The sequence below is a fragment of the Oreochromis aureus genome, linkage group 18 (genome assembly GCF_013358895.1).
Source record: "Oreochromis aureus strain Israel breed Guangdong linkage group 18, ZZ_aureus, whole genome shotgun sequence".
Taxonomy (NCBI): Eukaryota; Metazoa; Chordata; class Actinopteri; order Cichliformes; family Cichlidae; genus Oreochromis; species Oreochromis aureus.
In genome coordinates this window covers 24,621,260-24,642,981 of record NC_052959.1, presented here as the reverse complement: position 1 = coordinate 24,642,981, position 21,722 = coordinate 24,621,260, and the positions used below count along the sequence as shown (strand labels likewise).

The following is a 21,722-nucleotide window of genomic DNA, read 5'->3' as shown; positions in this document are numbered from 1 at the left end:
AAACCCAACAACTGAAAAATGTCTCCATCCCAGTGTTTAGAGTAGTCTGAAGGCTGATTATTCTCTTCTACGCAGACCTCAGTATGTGAAACTTTGTTTAATATGAACATCAAACCTTATAAGAGAGTCCCTGTAAAAGATTCCTTATAAAATGGCACAGTCTCAGAAAGCATCAGTCGTCTGTTTGATCGCTTTCTAATAACCCTGATTCTGCTCCCTGTAGGGTTTTGGGTATCTATCTTCCCATGAGGCAGTTTTTCTATAACTTGATTCATCCAGAGTACAGCGCAGTCACCGACGTCTATGTGCTGATGTTCCTCGCTGACACGGTTGACTTCATCATCATCGTGTTTGGATTCTGGGCATTTGGTGTAAGTTCTGAATTTATCTGTAGAAGAAAATGACAATGCTCACCTCAAGTGACAATAACAATTAGAATTTTGTCATGTGACTTCTTTTATGTTTACCTTTTCCTTGTAGAAACACTCAGCGGCAGACATCACATCATCGCTGTCAGAGGATCAGGTCCCGGGAGCTTTTCTCGTCATGGTGTTGATCCAGTTTGGCACCATGGTGGTGGACCGGGCCCTCTACCTCCGAAAGTCTGTTATGGGCAAGGTTATCTTCCAGGTCATTCTGGTCTTTGGCATCCACTTCTGGATGTTCTTCATCCTGCCAAAGGTCACAGACAAGTAAGAGCTTCATCTTAGCTCACATGAGAGCTGAGATTAATCATCCTGATTAATTTAAATGATAAAATACATCTGACAGCATGGCGTCAAATATATTTGTGCTTTTTTTTTATTTTGCTGCTCAAAGTTAGAAAACCAGCTGCATTCTTTTTTCAGTTCAACAGCTGTCTTTGTTTTCTTCCTTTCATAGACGTTTCAGTGAGAACACAGTCGCTCAGATGTGGTATTTTGTCAAGTGCATCTACTTCGGGCTGTCAGCCTATCAGATCCGCTGTGGTTATCCCACCCGTGTTCTGGGAAACTTCCTCACAAAGAGCTACAATTATGTCAACCTCTTCCTGTTCCAGGGGTGAGTTATGCAGAGAGAGTTTCATTTCTTCCAGCTGGACAAACACGTCCAAGGCCCTGCTAGCTGCTGCTGCTGCTGCTGGTGAAGCAGAATTGCAAGGAGAAGATTACGTATCGAAAATTGTACACAAAATATTTGCTAGAGGAGAAAAAAACACATTTCTTCTTATCAGTCCTTACATTTTAAATTGTATAGAAACATAAGCATTGGTTTTCGCTCTAGTTATGTTATATTTTATCACTTTAGCATTTAGAATTTATTTCATTAATGCAGCTGAATCTGTAAGCTCTAACTTTAAATTTATAATAGATTCATAACAGATCTCTAAAATATGCTGTTTGGATACTTCGATTTATGAGCTTATTACTATTTGCATTATTATTACTTATTTGACTGCACAGCTAGATACAAAGATGTATTAGCTTGTGTGACTGACCTATTGCTAGACTGACCTATTGCTAGCTGGTACTTTCAGCTGCATCTGTATTTCATCGTCTCTCACCCTTCTGCTCTTTCTTTATTTATCTGATCAACGTGTCTAACATTACATGGTTCACACTGCCTGCCTTGTTGACAGAAACAGAGAGAGGGAGAGAGGTTGCATGTGGAGTCTGTGTGCATGGAAGCTGCAGAGAGAAAGAGAGCGAGCTTGCGCCTGAGAAAGTTGTGCCTGATGTGTAGTATTTTCACAGCTCTGTTTGCTGATTAAGTTCACTGTTTACCAGCAACAAGAAAATCACCATCAGGCCTCCAGATCATGTGTGAACTAAAAAATATGAAAGTCAAGCTATGCAAAAAAGAGTGTGAAATTAATAAACACAATATTTTTTCTTCCACAAAAATTGGTTTTATTCACTTAATAACAATTTAATGTGTGTTTTAAAATACATGGCGGGTCACCAGCTAAGGGAAGGGGTGTGTTGAAGGCGAGGATGAGCCCAGCAGTGTGAAAACAAATACAGTGCACTGCTGTTTCTTGCATGGTCGTGCCAACTTAAATACACAGGACTGAAACCACACTAAAACTACGACTACTATTAAAATAAAAATTATAAAATAAAAAATGTATTTAAAATTACAATAAAAATATTTCTAAATCTTTGCATATATATTTAAAAGAAAGTTATTTAGTGAATTGAGGCAACAGTTGTTGTGATTTGATGCTATATAAATAAAACTGAATTAAATTAAAACTGAATAGTTTCAAAATACTCTACATGTGGAGGCTGTGTGCATTTTTTATCCATAATGATACTGACATGTAAGATGATGTTTTGTTGATGTTGTGGTATTTTCTCTATGGTTTAAATTCAAGAAGCTAAATAAGTTTGCTATGTTTACTGTAGACTAAAGCAGTATCTTATTATATAACCCATAATATCATGAGCTTTCACATTATGCCAGATTAATAAAGAAGATATGTGGTTTTCAGTTTCCGTCTAGTACCTTTCCTGACGGAGCTCCGAGCCGTGATGGACTGGGTTTGGACCGACACTTCGCTGTCTCTGTCCAGCTGGATCTGTGTGGAGGACATCTACGCTCACATCTTTATCCTGAAATGCTGGAGAGAGTCAGAGAAGGTGTTTATCATCGTGGCACTAGTGTAGTGTAAAAAAATCTGTTTCAGGGCCAGTGTCTGTCATGTTGGAATTTAAACTGAAATTTACTTTTGTGATTTATGGAGGTAAATCTTTTTTATATATATATATACTGTGACTATCAGTAAATGAAGTGAAAATATCTTTATTCACTGCTCTCTTGTAGTTGTTACCCAGTCAGTCTGAAATATATCCCTCCATGGAACTTTTTGCCCATTTTTACTTTTACAAATTTGTCAAAAACATTGCCTTAGAAAATATATAAATGTGTTGACTTTGTTGTTAAAGCAAAGGATCAGGGGAAATTCTGTGTTACGTTCTCCATCTAATACCAGTAACTTATTTCAGTGTCCTCTCTGTCATCCTTCTGCAGAGGTATCCCCAGCCACGAGGCCAGAAGAAGAAGAAAGTGGTGAAGTACGGGATGGGAGGAATGATTGTGGTGCTGCTGATCTGTATAGTATGGTTTCCGCTGCTCTTCATGTCCCTCGTGAAATCTGTAGCTGGAGTCGTCAACACTCCACTGGATGTCTCATTTGAAATCACACTGGCAGGCTTTCAGGTGTGGACACAGTTTCTTATATAAAATCATTTGCAGCAAACTGAGAAACAAAGACTCTTTTCACAGGTCCTTTTTTAAATGTCTAGAGGTAACATTTATGGTTATGTGGTACCTGTGGTCTGAGGGAGATATTTTAGTGTATTTAGGGTGGAGGATTTAATGTAGTGTGTTTGTATGTGTGTGTATCAAGCATAGTTTCACGACAGTTACTGCACATTAATCTGCATGAATAAATTCAGTTCACCAGAAACAAGTGCTTGATTTAAAATCATTAGAGGTGTATTCACCTTTGACTAGACTTTTTTCAATACGTTCTCTTTCTACAGCCCATCTTCACCATGAGCGCGCAGCAAAAGCAACTGCGAGATGTGAAAGGATATGAATTTCGCAACTTTGTAGAACATTATAAGAAGGAAGATGTAAGTATACGAAATCAAATACAAATAGAAGATCATAATTTACAAACCATAATGTGTTTTAAATTTGAGAAATAAATAATTTTGTATCTCTGATGTACAGCAGTTCCCATATAATGCAAGTAGCTCGTTCTCTACCAAAGTACCATAGACAGTAAAAAGGATCCACATAACAACGGTGATGTCATCAACTGGTTTTGGAAGCCTATTTTACGTATTGACTTCATGTCTCAGCTTAAGATGAGAAGGTCAAGGCTAGCAAATTTGGTTAGCAAGATCCATCCATACCCTTAAATCAGGGGATAACTTTTTCCTGAGAGGAACAAAAACATATGTACTAATATTCACTGGAAGATTATAGTTGATAGTTGAATTATAGTTGAATCTGAAACAGTTTTAACAATCAACAGTCCATTTGCGTATGTGTGCATGTTGACCTTAATTTAAACTTGCTTAGCTGACAGATTATTGGTTTAGTGCGACTGAATTATATTGATTCCAATTGTTTGATTTTGTGTTTGGATTAGGATGCCATGCAGTGGCTGGAGGGCTACACTTATGAGGACCTGACCATCGCTCAATTGAAAGGCAGCTCCAACTCTCTGTGGACCATCAGTCCACCCAGCAGAGCTAGCTTGATAGACATGTTGAACTCTACCGATGATTTCTCCATCACTGTGTCCTGGTCTGTGCAAAGGTACGCATGGACAAATGTGTTTCCAGTGTTTCTTATAATAACTGTTAGTAAAAGGTTAATTGATAAGTAATAAAATTTAAGTTTTTTATTTTATCATCATGAAACAAAAAGATAATTATTAAAGAGCATCAACATCACATTACAAGCAGTGTATGACCAAAGACGTAAGATCAATGACATTCTGGCAAAAGTACAATAATCAGCTCAACTGGCGCCTTTCAATGTGGAAGAGTAGCTGCTCTAGTCTGAGTCCCTTCCAAATGACTACAGTCCTCACCCTAGCTCTAAGGGAAAGGCCGGCCTTCAGAGCACGTGTTCCCCTGTAGAACTGCCGGGCTTTTACCTGACGCCTTTCACCTCAGAGGAGCAACCTTGTGTCCAGTCTATGCTCTGTCTGTTTATATGGACAGAACCCAGGGTTTTAGACAGAGTGACCAGCTTTTTACGTCCTGGGCTAAAGCACAAACAGCGCCCCTCCCACTGGATAGTAGGAGTAATTGCCCTGGCCTACACTAACAGGGGTCTTCAGCCTCCTGCTGGCGTGGGGCACATTAGGGGTCCCCACTACAGGTCAGGCAAGCTCATGGCCTCTTTTTAAATCAATTTCCATCCAGGCGGTGTGTTCAGCTGGATGCTGGGCCTCACCTCACACATCTGCTTGGTTTTACAAACTAGATGTGACAGCACTTAACCTGGTGCATTCAGCCCTCAGTGTAGGTTCTTCCCAGGTGGGAGCGTCTCCTCTGTGAAGTGTTATTGGGGCATCACTCAGCCATACAAATTCATCATACCTTGTTGTCAAAGTCTTTGACCCATAGACATCAGCAAGTGCTAATTAAATTGTCCCTCATTCACAAGTCTTCTCCTCGGTCTACCAGCTTTGTTGCAAATCTGTTTTTTCAGAATAACCCCAATTACCTTGCTTTGCGTTGAACAACATTTTAATTTGGAATGTAAAGATAAAAATTCCTTAAGCATAATTTAAGTATGTTTTTCCTCCTTTAGAAACGTCAGCCTGGGAGCCAAGGCAGAAACAGCATCTGGAAAAGTAATAAGGTCTCTTAAAGACGAAGACAAAAACATAAAACAGAACCTTATAGATCTGTTAAAAGACGAACGAAACGTAACAGAAGTGTGAGTATAGTATCACCCGCTCATTTTCTCTTTACTCTTTGCCAGTTTGTGTTCTCTAATAACCAGGAGCTAAACTGCTAAATGTTCCTCCTCAGCTAAATAATTTCCCCTCTTATTTTCGAAGGTGGCAATAAAAATTTTGTGGCCGTACATAAATTAAGTATGAAGAGTATTAGTAAAGTAAATCCACAGTTACATGTGAAGACAGGTGTCACTTATATGCATTTGTTTAACATAATGACTGGAAAGAGGGGCAACAGTACACCTAATAAACAACCTAACAGCACTTAATGGTAGCATATTTTTCAACTGACCGGTGTGTTTTGGAGGGAGACGAGGTAAATATAACATAGTCTGTATATAAAAGATGGACGAAGCCACGCTGACATCATCCATTGGTTGTGAAGCATCAATGGATGTTTTTTGTCAGAAAATGTATTAAAAATGTGCAAAAAGACAACTTCTTTAATCGATAGACAGTTTGGTGCGATTTGGTTATAAGCGAAGAATTCTGGAAGGAAAAATATGTTAATATGTGATTTTCAAATCTGTTAAAAAGTAAACATTTTTACGATTAGTAAGGCATGCCTCTATAAAATAGAAAACCATAATATAGTATAATCATTAATTGTTGTAATATTTATACAATATTAACTGGCGAGCACTTACAGCTTTTCTTTTCCTGCAGGACACTAACAAATATTTTCCCTCGCTATGTTCGAGCACCCAGCGATGCGGAGTCCAAACCTGTTGAAAGCCTTTACAGAGGTGACCAAGTATTTGTCACTGTGTACAGAGTGTTAGAGTGATGTGAATTTTTTGTCCTTGTTATTTGAGTTAGTAACAATAAAGAAAAATAATAGTAAAAATGCTCCATCTCAATAGGAGGTGCAGTAGATTAGAATTTCTGACTATTAAATATCAAAACATATTCATGCTTTTCAAGAAGTACATAAGCCAATTTTTTAATGGGTGAGTAAATTTCTTTAACGTCAATTTATATACTTCCTTTTGATGGACAAAGCTTTTGTATATTTTTTTCCCAAAATGAACAAATCTGAGTTACATTTTCTGACAAAACTTCTTTATTTCTTTATCATAGAAAAGGACGGTCAGCCAGAATTTTATGACATAAAGGTGAAATTGAAGCGAGCTAATGACAGCAATGATAAAGAATGGTGGATCGTCAGTCAGACAGAGCCTAGCAAGACCAATCTAACCAATCTAACCAAGTCTGAAGGCCTGGAACTGTTCGTATTCAGCGACCAAGTCAGCCCGCCCAGTTTGGGCTTTCTAGCTGGATATGGGTACGTGGTTTGTGATATTCTGTTGTGTATTTCAGTGAAATGTTTGTGTTTATATGTAACAAATTATATTATGAAAGTTACTGAAAATTGTACAGCCAGTGGGTTAATAGCAGTTATAGCAGAAATAAAGAAAAATGGGAGGAGTCACAGGATAAGTAAGGATAGGAACTGATGCTTACTGTGTTGGTGGACTATATTTGCTTCACTGAGCTTTTGTTACCAAACTGTCACATTTCCCTTTTTTCATGCTAGACACAAACTTAACAGCAATAAATGAAATATTACATATTTTACATAAATAGATATTTTTAAAAACTTGCAGGGGAAGTGAATAACATTCATCGTCTGATTACAATGCGGCGTTTCTTCTATGCGAGATTCGTGAATGTTACTTTGACATGTATAAAATCCCTAATGTTTTTCATAACTCTGAAATGGGGGCGGTCTCTTATTCAAAAGTGAAAAACATTTTTTAAAGATATCTAAAAAAAAGGCAACTGAAATTGTTCTTGGTTCGTTTGATTTCTCATCCAAGAACCTTCTTGAGTGAAGTTGAAACAGTGCATCATGGGAAGCCCCCAGCAGCTTAGGCTTATTGCAGCATAACTAAGGAAGGATTCGCCTGAGTTAGGAAATACACAATGTTGGGCTTGAAGAGTGCATCTCAACAGTTGTTTTTTTTTTATATGTATATGATACAAAATCAAAATGTAAAGACAAATGACCAAAAATGGGGTTTCGGATGGATGCTGATGAGGCAGCATAGGATCAATTGTTATACTTTTTCTTCACAAAAATTAACCGCATCCTTTGGGAGGTGGGATACAGAACAATCAAATTAGTTTCTTAGAGTATCATAGAGAAGTACAGCGTTCACAGCTTTTGTCAAATATCACATGTTTAACTTTTTGATACATTATATTTGGACTTCTACTAAGAGAAATAAGAATTTAAAAGAATCCAAAAGCTGATTTTTTCCTTCTTCTCCTTCCTGTTTAGTATCATGGGCCTGTACGCCTCTGTGGTTTTGGTCATCGGCAAGTTTGTGCGCGAGTTCTTCAGTGGCATTTCCCACACCATCATGTTCGAGGAGCTGCCCAACGTGGACCGCATCCTCAAGCTGTGCACCGATATCTTCCTCGTGCGAGAGACGGGGGAGCTTGACCTGGAGGAGGATATGTACTCTAAACTCATCTTCCTTTACCGCTCGCCAGAGACTATGATCAAGTGGACTCGGGAGAAAACTCAGTGAGGGAGACTTTAATGAATGAAGTTGAATCAGATCTTTTCAGAGACACTGGATAGTCGCTCTGTTGGTGTGAGCAGCTATTTTAGCCTCCAAAGCAAATGAAGGCCAACTTTATCCTCGTCAGCTGAGCTCGCGGCAGTGATACAGTGTTAGCTCCAAAGGGAAACACCTTTTTATTTGGACTTATAAACTGGGGTATTTTTTACTAATTAATGACAACCTTGACTGTCACAATTAATAAATTTGAGCACAAATTTCCAGGTGCTGTATTTATCTTGCAAAGGTTTTGCCTCCAGTGGATAAAATAAGCAGCCGGTTTTCAGTTGGAGGTGTTTAGGCGCAATTTTCCTGAAATTAAAAGACAAAAAGTCCCTAATTTCTCTTCACATCTGTCCCTAATATTTTCAAAATTGCATGGTAGGTGGAGAGAAACAATAACTGGCTGCAGCATTACTCTTTAAGGGCTTCCCACTGACAAATAAGTGGACAACAACGACCACACAAGCACAATCACATATTTTCTCCAACTGGAACGTTTGGATTTTGGGACTGTGCAATGCTGAGCTGCCGTTCCTTTAAGATTTTTAAGAATGTGGAGCAAAGGAAATTTCACTTTCAGATATCACGATTACTTTTTTTTTTTAAAGAAATGTCAGAGGCCACTCTGGAAACAAAATGCAAAACAAAAGATTACCAGACAATCTTTACTTGCCTTATTTTGTTTGTATGAGAAGAACTGAAACTCTTACGAACTACATACCTTTCTCAGGAAGAGCTGTTTTCACAGATAATCATTGTATGTTACGGTAATATGTAGGCTTTGGTGGATCTTAAAAAAACATGATATTGTAGAAAAGATGAGAACTATTTAAATGGCATGAAATAAAATGTGGAAACTGTTCGGAGTTTTACTGCACAGTGACACAGTTAAAAGCTGTATTAAAGAAGGACTTTTTTCCCGCAGAGATTGACATTTTTTTGTCATTCATCAACATTTTGAATCATCTGCAGGCCGGTTTGAGTCGAGAGCAGCAGACTTCTGGTTTTCTACATCAGGGTAATGTGCTTTGGGCGGTAGACTCTTTGACTTGTGGACCTCGCTGGCGCCCACAGCTGTGCATCCAGTCATCAAAGAAGAAACACACAAAGGGCTGAGACTTGGAGCCCTTTGGTCCAAACTATGCATTAGAGGACATTTAGCATGAGTGAAAACCTTAATTATTGCCATGACTAATTTGCAATACTTGTACATAGGGGTTACATTAAAGGGACAGGTCGCAGGGGAATGAAATGTGAAAATTGTACTTGTATGTTAAGGCAATGTCCAAAAATCTTCAAATAAAACATCTGGAAAGGTGTGGTGTTTTTTTGCACTCAGCTGTTGTGTGTGTGTGAAGATGGTCTGTAAATCTGGGGGTCACATCAGTGGGTTTTAACAGGATTGTGATGGAAAACAGCTGCAACATGCGTGGATTGGACCCCGCCTCCCTCCTTAAATCATAGCTTCTTTTGCTTAATTTCATTTTAGCATATCGGTTTCTCTCTTTTGATTTGTGATAATTATTTTTTATTGTGTGTCATGACAATTCTCCAAAGTTACAGTCCTGTAGTTCCTGGTGAAAATGGGTACTGGGAGATAAAAGAAAAGAGACAATAATGGGACAGATGAATAAATATTAGAATATTTTATGAAACTTGTGTTAGAGGTAAGTATACAGTGCACTCACGATCTTTGAAACAAAGACAATTTTTTGTAGTGTAATTTTGCAACTGGAGGCTGCAGTTAAGGTGTAGCGGAGCAACTCCAGGGTGGAAACTTCTGGTGATTTCCACAGGATCTAGACTTCTGGCAGATATCGGCTGTAAAGCGTTTGTTTTCAAGTATTAAAAAATACTCTTTAAATTTATTAGTTTTAGTTTGTCCCATTATTTTAATGGGAAATTGTGTATAAAAATGACTGCAATTCTTAAACGGTTCATGCAAAATTGTTGTATAATCCCTTGAATTAGAGCTGAAAGTCTCCACTTCAATCATATTGATTGATTTACAATTAACTGTGATGGTGGGCAAAGGCAAAACTGCAAAAGGGCACTGTACATGTGTGCTGTATCTATACACACTGTCCTGCAGAGATACAGTGGTGTGAGAAGTGTTAGTCCTCCTGATTTCCTTTTTTGTGTGTATGTGTTTGTCGCACTTAAATGTTTCAGATCATCAAACAAATGTAAATATTAGAGAAAGACGACACAAGTCTTGCCTACACACACCCAGGCCTGATTACTGCCACACCTGTGCTCAATCAAAAAATCACTTCAATAGGACTTCCCTGACAAAATGCAGCAGACTCAAAAGCCAGAAATCGTGCTGCATTCCAAGGAAAACTCAGGAACTGAGAATGACAAACAACATAATTAAGATCTTTCAGTCTGTAAAATGTTATAAAGCCATTTCTAAAGCTGTGGGACTCCAGTGAACCTCAGTGAGCGCCATTATCCACAAACGGCGAAAAAACCAAACAGTGGCGATGCTCCCCGGGAGTGGCCGGCCGACCAAAATTAACCCAATAGTATAGCGAAGACTCTTCCTAGAGTTTACAAAAGACTCTTGGATCCAAAGAACCGCAGGCCTCACTAGCCTCAGTTAAGGTCAGAGTTCATGACTCCACCATAAGAAAGACACTGGACAAAAATGACCTGCGTGGCTGAGCTCCAAGACAAAAAAAACCCCCACTGCTGAGCAAAAGGAACATAAAGGCTCATCTCAGTTTTCCCAGAAAACATCTCAATGATCTTCCAAAGCTGAACTCTTTTGAAGATTTGAGTCCTGGCGTAAAACTAACACAGCATTTCAGAAAAGAAACATCATGCCAACAGTAAAATATGGTGGAGGTAGTGTGATGGTGTGGGGCTGTTTTGATGTCTCAGGACCTGGAAGACTTGCTGTGGTAAATGGAACCATGAATTCTGCTGTCTACCAAAACATCCTGAAGGAGAATGTCCGGCCATCTGTTCATGACCTCAAGCTGGAGTGCATTTAAGTTCTTCCAACATCCACTCTCAGTAAACACAACTTGTTGCTGAATCCAAGAATGCTAGCTACAGCTCTGTGAAGAAACCTATATATAAACAAGATTGAGAAACACTGCTTACTTCTCAGGGTCATTAATGTTGCAATGACGTCGTCTGACCACACATGGCATACAGCAGGCACAGGAGGAGAGGAGCCATCCAGCTTGTTATCAGCAGACAGTTGCTAAGGAAACGACATTCGTGATTTGGGGTACATTAGTGTACACTATGATATAAACAGGTTATGGAGTAACATATACTGCCTTTCAGGCAGTCTCACTTAAGCAAGACAATGCCAAACGGTAGGGCTCCATAGTAAGAGTCTGGATGCTAAACGCCTCAGACTTGTCACTCATTGAAAGCAGTTGGCATATTGTGGAACTAAAACAAGAACTAAACACAGATGAAATCTGATATCAAGAATGCAAAAAATATTTTATACTGAAACAGGAACAGTTCCTAAAAAGTTAATGTAATTCTTTTGCTGAACCTCTTGAATTAAAGCTGAAAGCTTATATTTCAGTTGCATATTGATTGTTTATGCTTCTATGCACGTTCTATGTATGTGGTGCTGCGCAGAGAAAAAAAAGAAGTTTGATACAGAGGAGAAAAACAAAATCTAGTTAATAATGTGTCACGCCTAAGTGGTTCGAGTGTGGAAATATTAGGTTTGCATTTGTGGTAAGATTCCTTGAGTCTCTCGTCTTTTTAAATTTGAGGTTTTGCCTCATCTCATAAGGTCTTAACACCTTTGGAATCCATAATTTGGAGGAAGGAGGGTGAACTTGATTGAAAATATAAAGACCTAGAAACTAAAAAGACTAAACCCTAGAAAAAAAGACTTGTCAGCGGTATTTAATCATTAAATTGTGAACCTGTATATCAGCTCAAAACTTACTAAGGAAGTCATATCGTGATGAAAGTTCAATTTAATTAAGAATATTTTTCAAGTCCGATGCACAAGACTTGCACTGTTCTGGACTAATAACCCACACATGAAACAACTTCTTACTTTTTTCTGCTAATTTGTTTTCCACTCAAGTCCAGCTTTGATCCACCTAATGCACAGATGCACTGGAGTCATTCAGTATGAGAGGCATCACAAAAAGAGCATGAATGGGTATACATTAAATATCGCTTAACAGGGAGAAAGCATTAGCCTCATCAAAGATAAATAGGTCTTAGGAAGCTACACAGTCATTACATGTCTGTGAGCCATTTTGGTGCAGACATCTGCAGCCGCCGTTAGACTCGCTGATATGGAAAATCTGTTTGCTAACTCATTTAAGAAAATGTACAGAGACCATAAAATGCCACATAACGGAAATGTTTATTGATGCATGTGCAAAGTTTGAAGATATGACTTTGAGGAATATACAATAAGTCAGCAACAGCACAAATTAAAAAATGTAAACAATCCCTTTAGTAGTGATATTGTTTTATATTATTGGCATTTAGGTGATATTGTACTTATAGTGGGCTTTTCACATTTACAGCCCTGAAATCTTCAATGAATGGTCCCCTTTTTATTAGTATACTATCTTTAATTTTAGAGGAAATTAAGAAATAAAGACACAGCCATGACTATTTTATTATAAGGTAACACAGAGCTGGAGGTAGACAGGAAAACAGTCTACAGCTGGCTACAAGCTGCATTATGTCTTATTTTTAAAATACTCACAAAAAATAGAGAGAGCTGATGCTGAAGATGACAGTGTGACCCATTCTTAAGCTTTAATATCGACAGATTTATCATAGATTTGATTTGATTTAATCATTCCGTTATTGCAAACATGCATTATAACAATCTGATTGCATATTGCTCCAGTAACATTTTCAGGCTGTAGTCATGAATACTGAATAAATTAACTCTGTACAAATAAACACCTATACACTGATCAAGTCTTTGTCTGATTTGAATATACCTATAGTAATTTTACACTCTACCCACAAACAATAACAGCAAAATTTACAGCTTCACAAGAGACGAGAAATAATAGAACATGTACATACAGCAGGCTGAGGATCCACCTCGAGAGATTACACAAAATAAAAGGCTGTTCAAACTCAGGTTGACGCCAACACCTACTGAACGGTTTGGGGTTTTAAAATGTATTTTTTCTTATACTTTTTTTGCACATTTAAGATCAGAAAGCCACCCGTCAGGATTTCAGAGCTCAGAGGTTGTTTAAGTCATACAGAGAGGGTGTACTGGTGGCAGCAGATGGGTAGAGTCGGTGCTCTGGAGGCTGAAGGCTAACACAGCCCGCCTTCATAGTCATCCTCCTCTTCCTCTGGAGCTGGTGCCCCACTAGCACCACCCTGTGGAGCAGCAGCAGCCTTCTTCTTCTTTCCTCCTCCTCCAGGTACCCTCAAGGAAATGGCCAGTTTGGCATACTGTGAGGGGGGGCGGGGGGAGTGTCATTAGTCGTCAGATTTAAAGCCCCTCAATATTTATGCTTTAATCAGCTGTTTTAAAACGAATAACAAAACCCATAAACACATTTTCTCCTTTGGCATCGTTGGAGTATGGCATCGTTTAAATCAAAATCTAATGACAGCTGTTAATCTAATCCATCCACAACAAATCAACACAGTCCTAATGAAGTTGTCAGTATATAACATTTAAGTCCACACTGAAAGGATTTATTTTCATCTTAGGTGATTTTAACATCACCTAAGATGGATAATAATGTCAATCCCACCTGGACCATGACAGCTGTTCCTGCTGCATCTTTAATCTTCTAAAATACAGAAGTTTCATTAGAAATATTTCTGACCTGTTCAGATTTGAGTAGAAAGGTTCATTAAAAGTAAGAGATGGACGGTTAGAATGTAGAAACAGACTACATTTCAAATAGATAGCTAACAATCCAAAAGTGAATAAACGAATACCTTAAACAACTAAACTAAAGCCTAAAATACTACAAAGACAGCTAAAATGTCTGCCTTACAGAATGGCTAAAGAGCGGAAATATATCTTGAAACACTGAGTAGCTGTTGGAGTATGAAGAAGCAACCAAAAGTATTGGATGAAAGGTTACAACAGTGAGCTAAAAGTTGGTTTGAAGTTGTTAACTAAAGCTGATAAAGTATTAAGTATGTTAAATGAAGCATTAATATAATGAACTCTTCCAAGGAGGTGAGAGCATTTATACTTGTGTGCTGTACTCGTGGCTCCCCTATTCTGCAATTTCACCACCAAAACACCACCTGGTGGCGGGGTTTCTCTCTTCGTGCTGATTCAAACTATAGCAGCAGAAGTAGCTTGAATCATTCAAACTGAATGGTTCAATCACAGCTGCTGCAGTCTGCGTTGACCCAGTGTGTAGTTACAGTACATTTCAAAGGGGGGTGCCCCTCCAGTTATGGCATAGGTTTTCAGAGAGATTTGCGGGTATTCTGTATTTACAGAGTAGATGTGACACAGTAGTAATAACCCTGGATCTGGTAGAAGGAATTACTGGAAGCACCCTTCACAGTAGCACATAGGTCAAAATTCGACATTTTGTGTCATCTTTTTACAGAAACATGTTAAATTGAAATAAGAAAAACTGGACACCATCTTGATGTTCTCAAAGAAACTTTCTCCAACTCATCTGGATCCAGGGCACCAACTCATGTGTGGTGTGGGGGGGAATTTTCAGCCTTAAGACAGGTCTTAAGTCTTGGATTGCTTTACAGATAGTTAACACACTGTGTGGGACAGTGATAGCTGAGGGCATTCATTATCTTCCACCTTACTCTGTAAAGGCTATTAATTCTACATCTAAGGTAACAGAGAAAAACCTGCAATCATGAATACAATGGCTAAAATTAGTTTTTATTGTTTGAATTATCTTGATGTTATTTTGGCATTCAGCAAAAAAAATAAATAAAAAAAATATAGACAGACAGACGGACGGACGGATGAATGATACGCCTACTGTTCTGGAAACTTAGCTAACATGTCAGACGTCGCTGCATTGGGGCCAGAAGTCTACCATAACCACAAACCACTGAGAAACTACAACAATGAAACCTTGGTACTCACGTCATTGTCCATGTACTTCAGCAGAGGTGAGTTACACACACGATAGACCTGGTCCTCATCCTGCTCATCATAGCCCTGAAGTAACGTCTCCATGGCAACACAATCTTCGCTTCCACTATAGCCAGGCAGACTGGAGGAGATAAAGTGTAACCATCTTCAGTGTAAGTGGCAGCAGCGTTACACCATGAATGTGACATCAAGGGTCAAACAAAGTAAGAAGCGAGCCGGTTCTTTCTCTGTTCTTTGATGTTTTGATGAGGATGCGGAATATTTTCCTGCCAGGCTGGCTCAAGGAGACTTTAGCCTCTTGTAATTTCATAATATAGATGGCAATGAAGCGTAGGTGAATTAGCTTACCTGTAACTTTCTCTGACACATTTATCAGCTGCTACATAGTCGCCTCTGTGAAGATGAACCAGTACTTGAGCAGTTGTTTTCTAAGGAAGAAAAAAAAAACATCATTTGAATGATATAAAAAAAATTAAAAAAGGAAATCTCTTATATGATCATTTCAGGTGCACAGTGCTGGCTATGAGCACTGCTGTCCCACCCGCCTGCTCTTCAAACCACTGCTTAATGAGGAGCAGACAATGAAAAGAAAGTTGGCTTAAAAACGGGATTGACTTAAAGACAGAGAAGATAAACCAGATTAAGACACAACATTGCCTACAATGGAAACCTGATTGTTGCACTGCTGATAAACTGTGCAAAAAAGATGTAAATGATATAAAAACAAACGGCTGAGCCACCTTGAAACACATCGGGAAGTTCTCGATCTCTTTGTACATGTTCTTCTCTTTCTGCAGGGCGACTGCTGCTTCGTCCAGCCTGGTTAGAAAGGCCAGAAAAAGGCTGATGAGGAGCAGGTTTACAAACACATCACTGACATGAAAGATATCAAACAGGCAAGAAGAGAAACCAAAGGAAATTCATTTACCAAGCCCAGCCTTCAAGGTTACCATATCTGATCCTTGGTAATATATATGTGTAAAACCAAAGATGAGTGTTAACATCCCATCCACACTTTTTCCCTTTACCTTTTTAACCTGACCAGAAGTCTGGAGGCTTTTCCCAGCAGTTCTACTGCCTGACGTAGGCGATCCTCATTCTACAAAACACACGAAAAGGATAAAACAGCTGAAAACCCCCCCAAAAAGCTAAATTATTAAATCTTTGTTGATATCCATACCTCAAATACACCTGCTGCCTTCTGATACAAGTCCACAGCTTTCTCCAGGTTTATAGGCTCTATCAGTCTGAGGAGGAAAAACGTGTTTTAGTAAACAAGAAACACTCCTGAGTCGGTCGGAGTATTTCTATTAGAATTGAAAGTCAGTTTCTGAGAATAAAAAGCTACCTTTTAGTATAATAAAAAGGACATGAATATGCATCATGGTAAATAAACAAATATTACATTTTGGGAATATCGATTCCCAAAATGTGAGCCGTAGCCCCCAGGTGGACTGCCAAGGAACTGCAGGTGGGCAATGAAGTCATTTACAATAAATCAATTTTATATTATTTACTGCCATTAGATATTTAGAAATAAAAAAAAAATAGAATGAATAAAGCAATATCGTGAAATTTCAAAATTAGATGATTAATTTTCTGACCTATTTTGATCTTGAACAATCAATAGTAGAAAAAAAACTAACATGAAGATGGTCGCAGAAATAAAGCTGTTAATGCAGAAGCTCAAATGAATAAATTAAAACACAAAAAAGAAAACACTTGTGATAGTGTGATTAAAGGTTTGGGTGATTCATAGAAAACGTTCATATTTTAAAATGGTAAGGCTCTGTCTTAAGTCTGGGAACGGCTGAGCTACAGAATTAGAATTAAGAGTTCCTTAAACTTCTGCAGCACTTTATCACAGTGAAAATGTAGCTTTTAGTTAGCTGTGGGCATAAATATAATGCTACAATTATCCTGTTCTTGCATCTTTTTAATTACTAAAGAACCCAACAAACCTATTCATCCAATAGCTACAAAACTTGTACTTTGGCAGTGAATGTATGGTGCATATAAATAAGACTTTCTCATTAATCAGTTATCGGGCAGACTTCTGAAAGGTGTTTATCACATACATTCATATCTCCATTCCAGTGAAAAATGTGCTTACAAAGTCAGCACTGATCAGCAGAGTAAATTAAAGTATTATTTTTACTTTCCAGCCCGGTCCAGAGCCATGGCAGCAGTGTCCGGTGTCCCGTTCTCCATGTACATCATGCAGGCTTTCTCTATGTACTGGATGGCCTCTGGCATTTTCTTTTGTTCCTGATGCAGTGCAAACACAGCAGAGTTACAATTGTGCTACTGAATCATTATCTCTATCTGCTTTATTATGACATCACTGTGTGGTTTTAGAGTGGCTGCACTCACCTTCATCATCATACCAGCCTGTTCAATAGCCCTGAGGAAAGAAGAGTTTGAGTCAAACAGGTGTTTCCATGTTTGCAGCCACTTCAATATTACAGGTTATTAAGCATGATACTTACTTTGCAGCATGAAAAAGCCTGAAGGACAAGCTAAGGAAACAGCCAAACAAGAGTGAAACTGTGTCATACTAACAAATATATGCAAATCTATATAGCAAATCTCGTTGTCCTCCAGGAGATTTGCTCACTGGTGCATCTTTATTTATAAGGCCCTGCTTGGTCTAATGCCCACTTACATTTGTGATCTGCTCACACGGAAAAGCACTGTTTCCTATAGCTTGCGTTCAAGCGATCTTTTGTTGCTTAATGTTCCATTTGCCAGAACCGAACTGGGAAAGAGGGCTTTTATTTATGCTGCCCCATCCACATGGAACAAGATGCAAAAAGATTGGAAGATAGCAGATCTTATTTCATTAAATGCTTTTAAGTCTAGATTGAGAGAGTCAGAGAAAATTGTTGTTTAAAATGTAATTGTTATTTTACAATATGTATGTAACTTTGTAATTTTTAACGTGTTGTCGCCTCTTGGCCAGGACTCCCTTGAAAAAGAGATTCTTAATCTCAATGGGATTATTTTTCCTGGTTAAATAAAGGTTATAATAATAAAAAAATATGGCTTACCAATAAATCAGATTACATTCTCCATTAATAAAATGTTAAACCCCTGATACAAACTTCCCACAGTCTAAAGTATCATCTTTGTTTGTCTAAAACACAAATGCATATCAGAAACAATCATATATGAAAGAACGCTAATTCTCATGTTTGACATTTGTTCTTGAAAATTACAAACAATCTGCAGCCACTGATTTAGTTACAGATAGTTCGAGCCACAATGGAGCCCATTTAGTCTTCTAAGCTGCTTTAATTCTTCTTAGCAAAAATCAACAAGTTGCTAGAAATCTTCCTCAGAGGTTTGGGTCCTTGGAGACGCAGCAGGATTACAGTTGTTACAAATTTCTGGGCAGCACCTTACAAATGTGATTCTACTGTTCAACTTCGTCCCAGAGGTGCTCTGTTGGATTAAGACCTCCTTCGATTTTTGACACAAGGCAAGATGAATCCATGCCAACGTATAAAGTGCTCATGAAATGAAAACTCATCAGAATCAGGGGTGTAACAATTCTTCAAAGCCAGATTTATTTTACCAGGGTTTGATGGCAGGGTTTTAGCTCAAATCTTAGTTTTCCTTGAGAGGAAAACTAAGATTTGGGAAAATAATACATATGGGAAAATAATCAGTTTGCCACAAATCTTGTCACTTAATTCTTTCATTATAAACTGATGACATTTCAATATTTCTATGCAATATCTCCACGTGGGTCTCACAGTATGGAATGACAGAATTATAATACATTGTGTATGTTTGTGCCAGAGTCTTTCTGGTCTTGGTTTTAGAGTTTTTACACCCCTAGTGAGAATAACTATGGTACACTGTTAAATCTGCGATAAGCAGGTACCCTGGACCAAGCTATTACAGGATCCAGGGTGCAGGGTTAAAAACGGTTACACCCCACACTGCCTGCACGCTTTGTGTTTCTGTTGTCTGATTGGCTGATTAAAGGTTTGCTTTAAAGAGCAGCTAACAAAGTGGCTAGCGATTGCACAGAATATATGCAGACTTGTGCCTTTCCTTTGATCGGGAAAGGATACGTTTTGTTTTCTGTGTGGTACTCAGCTTCCTTCAGATAAGCATCCTTTGCTTGTTCATACTGCTTGGCATTCTTGAAGCACACAGCTAGAAACAAAGCACAGAGGTTAGCTCACTGTGAAATTATATATTTTTAATATATAGATAAAAAAAACCCACTCCAGTTTTAAGCACTAGTGTCGTTTCGTATTTTACCTGCTTTGGCGTATTCTGATGCAGCACTGTCAAAGTCAGGCTTCCACTTTGTCAGACTCGTTTTTAAGCTGTAAACACACCACGAGGAACAAATAATAAACGAATAATACAACTATAGTGCGATGGATAAATAACCATAAAGTCACTTTATGTCGCATAACCTTTCAACAGAAAATACACAGTGGCCTTACAGCTAGCTAACGTGAGTAGTAAAACTACAGAGCAGGAAATAATCGTTTTTGTCCTCGCTCACCATTTCTCCGCTTTAGCTATGTGCTCGTGCGCTTCGTTTATCTTCTGAGCAGCCATGATGTTGATCGATCAACTCGGTTATGAGGAATATGTTATTGATAAACGACTATAGATGTTGCTTCGTCGATGTTTGGATTACCAGGAACTCCTCCTCAGCCGCAACGTCACCAGCTGTCGCAAGTTACGGATGCCGCATTGGACAAAAAAAAAAAAACAACAGCAGGGAATGCGAAAATCTGGCTCTAGTACTGTAATGCAGCTAAAGAATTTGCTTGTTGTTTTTTAAATGAAAAACTATACAATCAGATCCATAATGGCACATTTTTTGGCAATTTCCCCTCTGTTCACCACCACTGTGGATTTTTAAATGAAACGATCAAGGTGTGATTTAAGTGCAGACTTTCAGCTTTAATTCCCATCCCAAGGTTTAGGTGTTTACTGTCTAGGGTTTACAAACAATGTAATTTTCAGGCCCTCGCTTTAAAACCAACTCATTTATAAGCTCAGTTTAAAACAACAACAGCCTTTGCTCAAAGTCTGGATTATGAATTTGGAAGCAATCACAAGAAAGTCTGGTGACGTGGGAGTCTGCAGTGTGGTTTCAAATTCCAGGAGTTTCACAAAGCTTCAGTCTAATGTTTGCTGATAATATGTTTTGTAAATATAAAGAAAAATAGAGTGCTAAATTAATGCAGGACTGCAAGGGCCGTAACTTAACCCTCCATGACTAACAGGTCTAACAGAACACCATGACACCACCAGTGTTTGGTAAGGTTGCAGGCACAACAAAAAAAACCACCCACAGCTAATTCTATAACTTTCCATCAGGGAGCGAATAGGCACTGTTAAGTCAGGGCGTGGGCCCATTGATTATCTTCAGTTCACAGTGTATTTATTTAAGTATCTTGTATTCATTCAGAAATTTGCAATCACATACTGGTTCTGTACTTTTTTTTTTGTTATTTTTTCGTAGCTGAGGACAAGTGAAGGCGCAGGAGGCTATAGCAACTTGACATAGTGGGCCTCTTTAACATTTTCCAGATGTGTGTGGAGTGAATGTATGGAACCCGTACATGTTAATACCATTGGCAAAGCACCAGATAGTCAGTTTGCCATGCTTATGAGAGCTACGTCAAACTTTATAGGACAGTGCTCTTTTGTTCTCTTTGTCAAACTGCACTTTCCCTTGTGGTCTTTACTGTTTTTTCCTTGCCAAACATTAAATCAAATACACTTGAGCAGAATTCCTGAGAGCTTTATATGACTGTGAGAAAACAGGACAACTTGCATTGATTCTTCACACTTACATTGGATATTCACAGTCCTGTTTGTTGGACTGCAACCTCAAGTCAAATAAAACTTGTACATATCACAAATTTACCTACAGGGGCTTTAAAGGGATCAAGAATCTCAGTTGTGATACAAAAAGAAAACGTTTTTTTTTTCATGGTGAAAAGAAAGTATATCCGCCCCCTTTTCTAAGGTTTTACATGTCAGGATATTGCAAAAAAATGAATTAGTCATTGGTAGGTCTTAAGTTTAAATGAATACAGCTTGAATTGAACAACAAAACATGATGTATTACATTGTGCCATTATTTAAGTAAACGTAGAAACAGTGTGTGAAAAACTGAATGCACCCCATAATTCAGTAGCACCTTTTATAGCAATAGTTTGAAGCAATAATAAAGGTTTGCGGGGCATCATTTTATTCACAGCTCTCTTAAGGTCTCATTGAAAAACTGTGATCAGATTGAATTCCAGACTTTGACTGTGACATTGCAACACCTTTATTATTTTCTTTTGTGTTATATGTTGGGCTCACTCTCCAGTTGCATGACCAATTTCAGTCAGACAGATGGCTTCACAACTGACTTCAGAAAACTTTGGTATACAGAGGAGTTCACAATCAACTCAATGACTGCAAGGAGTCCAGGTCCTGTGGTTATGAAACAAGCCCAATCTGCAGCCGTGCTAACATTTGGTGTGAGGTGTTTGTGCTGATATGCTGTGTTTGGTTTTGCCAGACATGCCACAAGAAGTCTCGTGGTTTATTCTGAGGCCATTTTCCAAACCAATGC

General features: G+C 38.4%; 2 protein-coding genes across 7 annotated transcripts in view; one reads left to right on the top strand and one right to left on the bottom strand.

The window, feature by feature from the left end:
* LOC116313443 (piezo-type mechanosensitive ion channel component 2) overlaps positions 1-9,381 on the top strand; it is a 92,135-nt gene extending 82,754 nt beyond the window's left edge. For all 6 annotated transcript variants that reach the window (XM_039601953.1, XM_039601955.1, XM_039601954.1 and 3 more), the window contains 11 exons: positions 224-371; positions 481-692; positions 883-1,041; positions 2,474-2,621; positions 3,013-3,201; positions 3,528-3,620; positions 4,145-4,314; positions 5,320-5,448; positions 6,137-6,216; positions 6,551-6,755; positions 7,755-9,381. In XM_039601953.1, coding sequence (XP_039457887.1) covers positions 224-371; positions 481-692; positions 883-1,041; positions 2,474-2,621; positions 3,013-3,201; positions 3,528-3,620; positions 4,145-4,314; positions 5,320-5,448; positions 6,137-6,216; positions 6,551-6,755; positions 7,755-8,007 — 1,786 coding nt within the window. In that variant the 3' untranslated portion in view covers positions 8,008-9,381. The remainder of the gene's footprint in view (positions 1-223; positions 372-480; positions 693-882; positions 1,042-2,473; positions 2,622-3,012; positions 3,202-3,527; positions 3,621-4,144; positions 4,315-5,319; positions 5,449-6,136; positions 6,217-6,550; positions 6,756-7,754) is intronic.
* Positions 9,382-12,384: 3,003 nt separating this feature from the next.
* napgb (N-ethylmaleimide-sensitive factor attachment protein, gamma b) lies at positions 12,385-19,823 on the bottom strand. Its single transcript, XM_031731037.2, has 12 exons — positions 19,644-19,823; positions 19,391-19,458; positions 19,198-19,282; positions 17,605-17,622; positions 17,489-17,519; positions 17,274-17,383; positions 16,296-16,362; positions 16,144-16,214; positions 15,856-15,934; positions 15,464-15,543; positions 15,107-15,236; positions 12,385-13,470 (listed from the first exon to the last, which is right to left on the bottom strand). Exons 1-12 carry the CDS (start codon positions 19,697-19,699, stop codon positions 13,330-13,332), a joined length of 936 nt encoding a protein of 311 aa, XP_031586897.1. The 5' UTR covers positions 19,700-19,823; the 3' UTR covers positions 12,385-13,329.
* Positions 19,824-21,722: the final 1,899 nt, after the last annotated feature.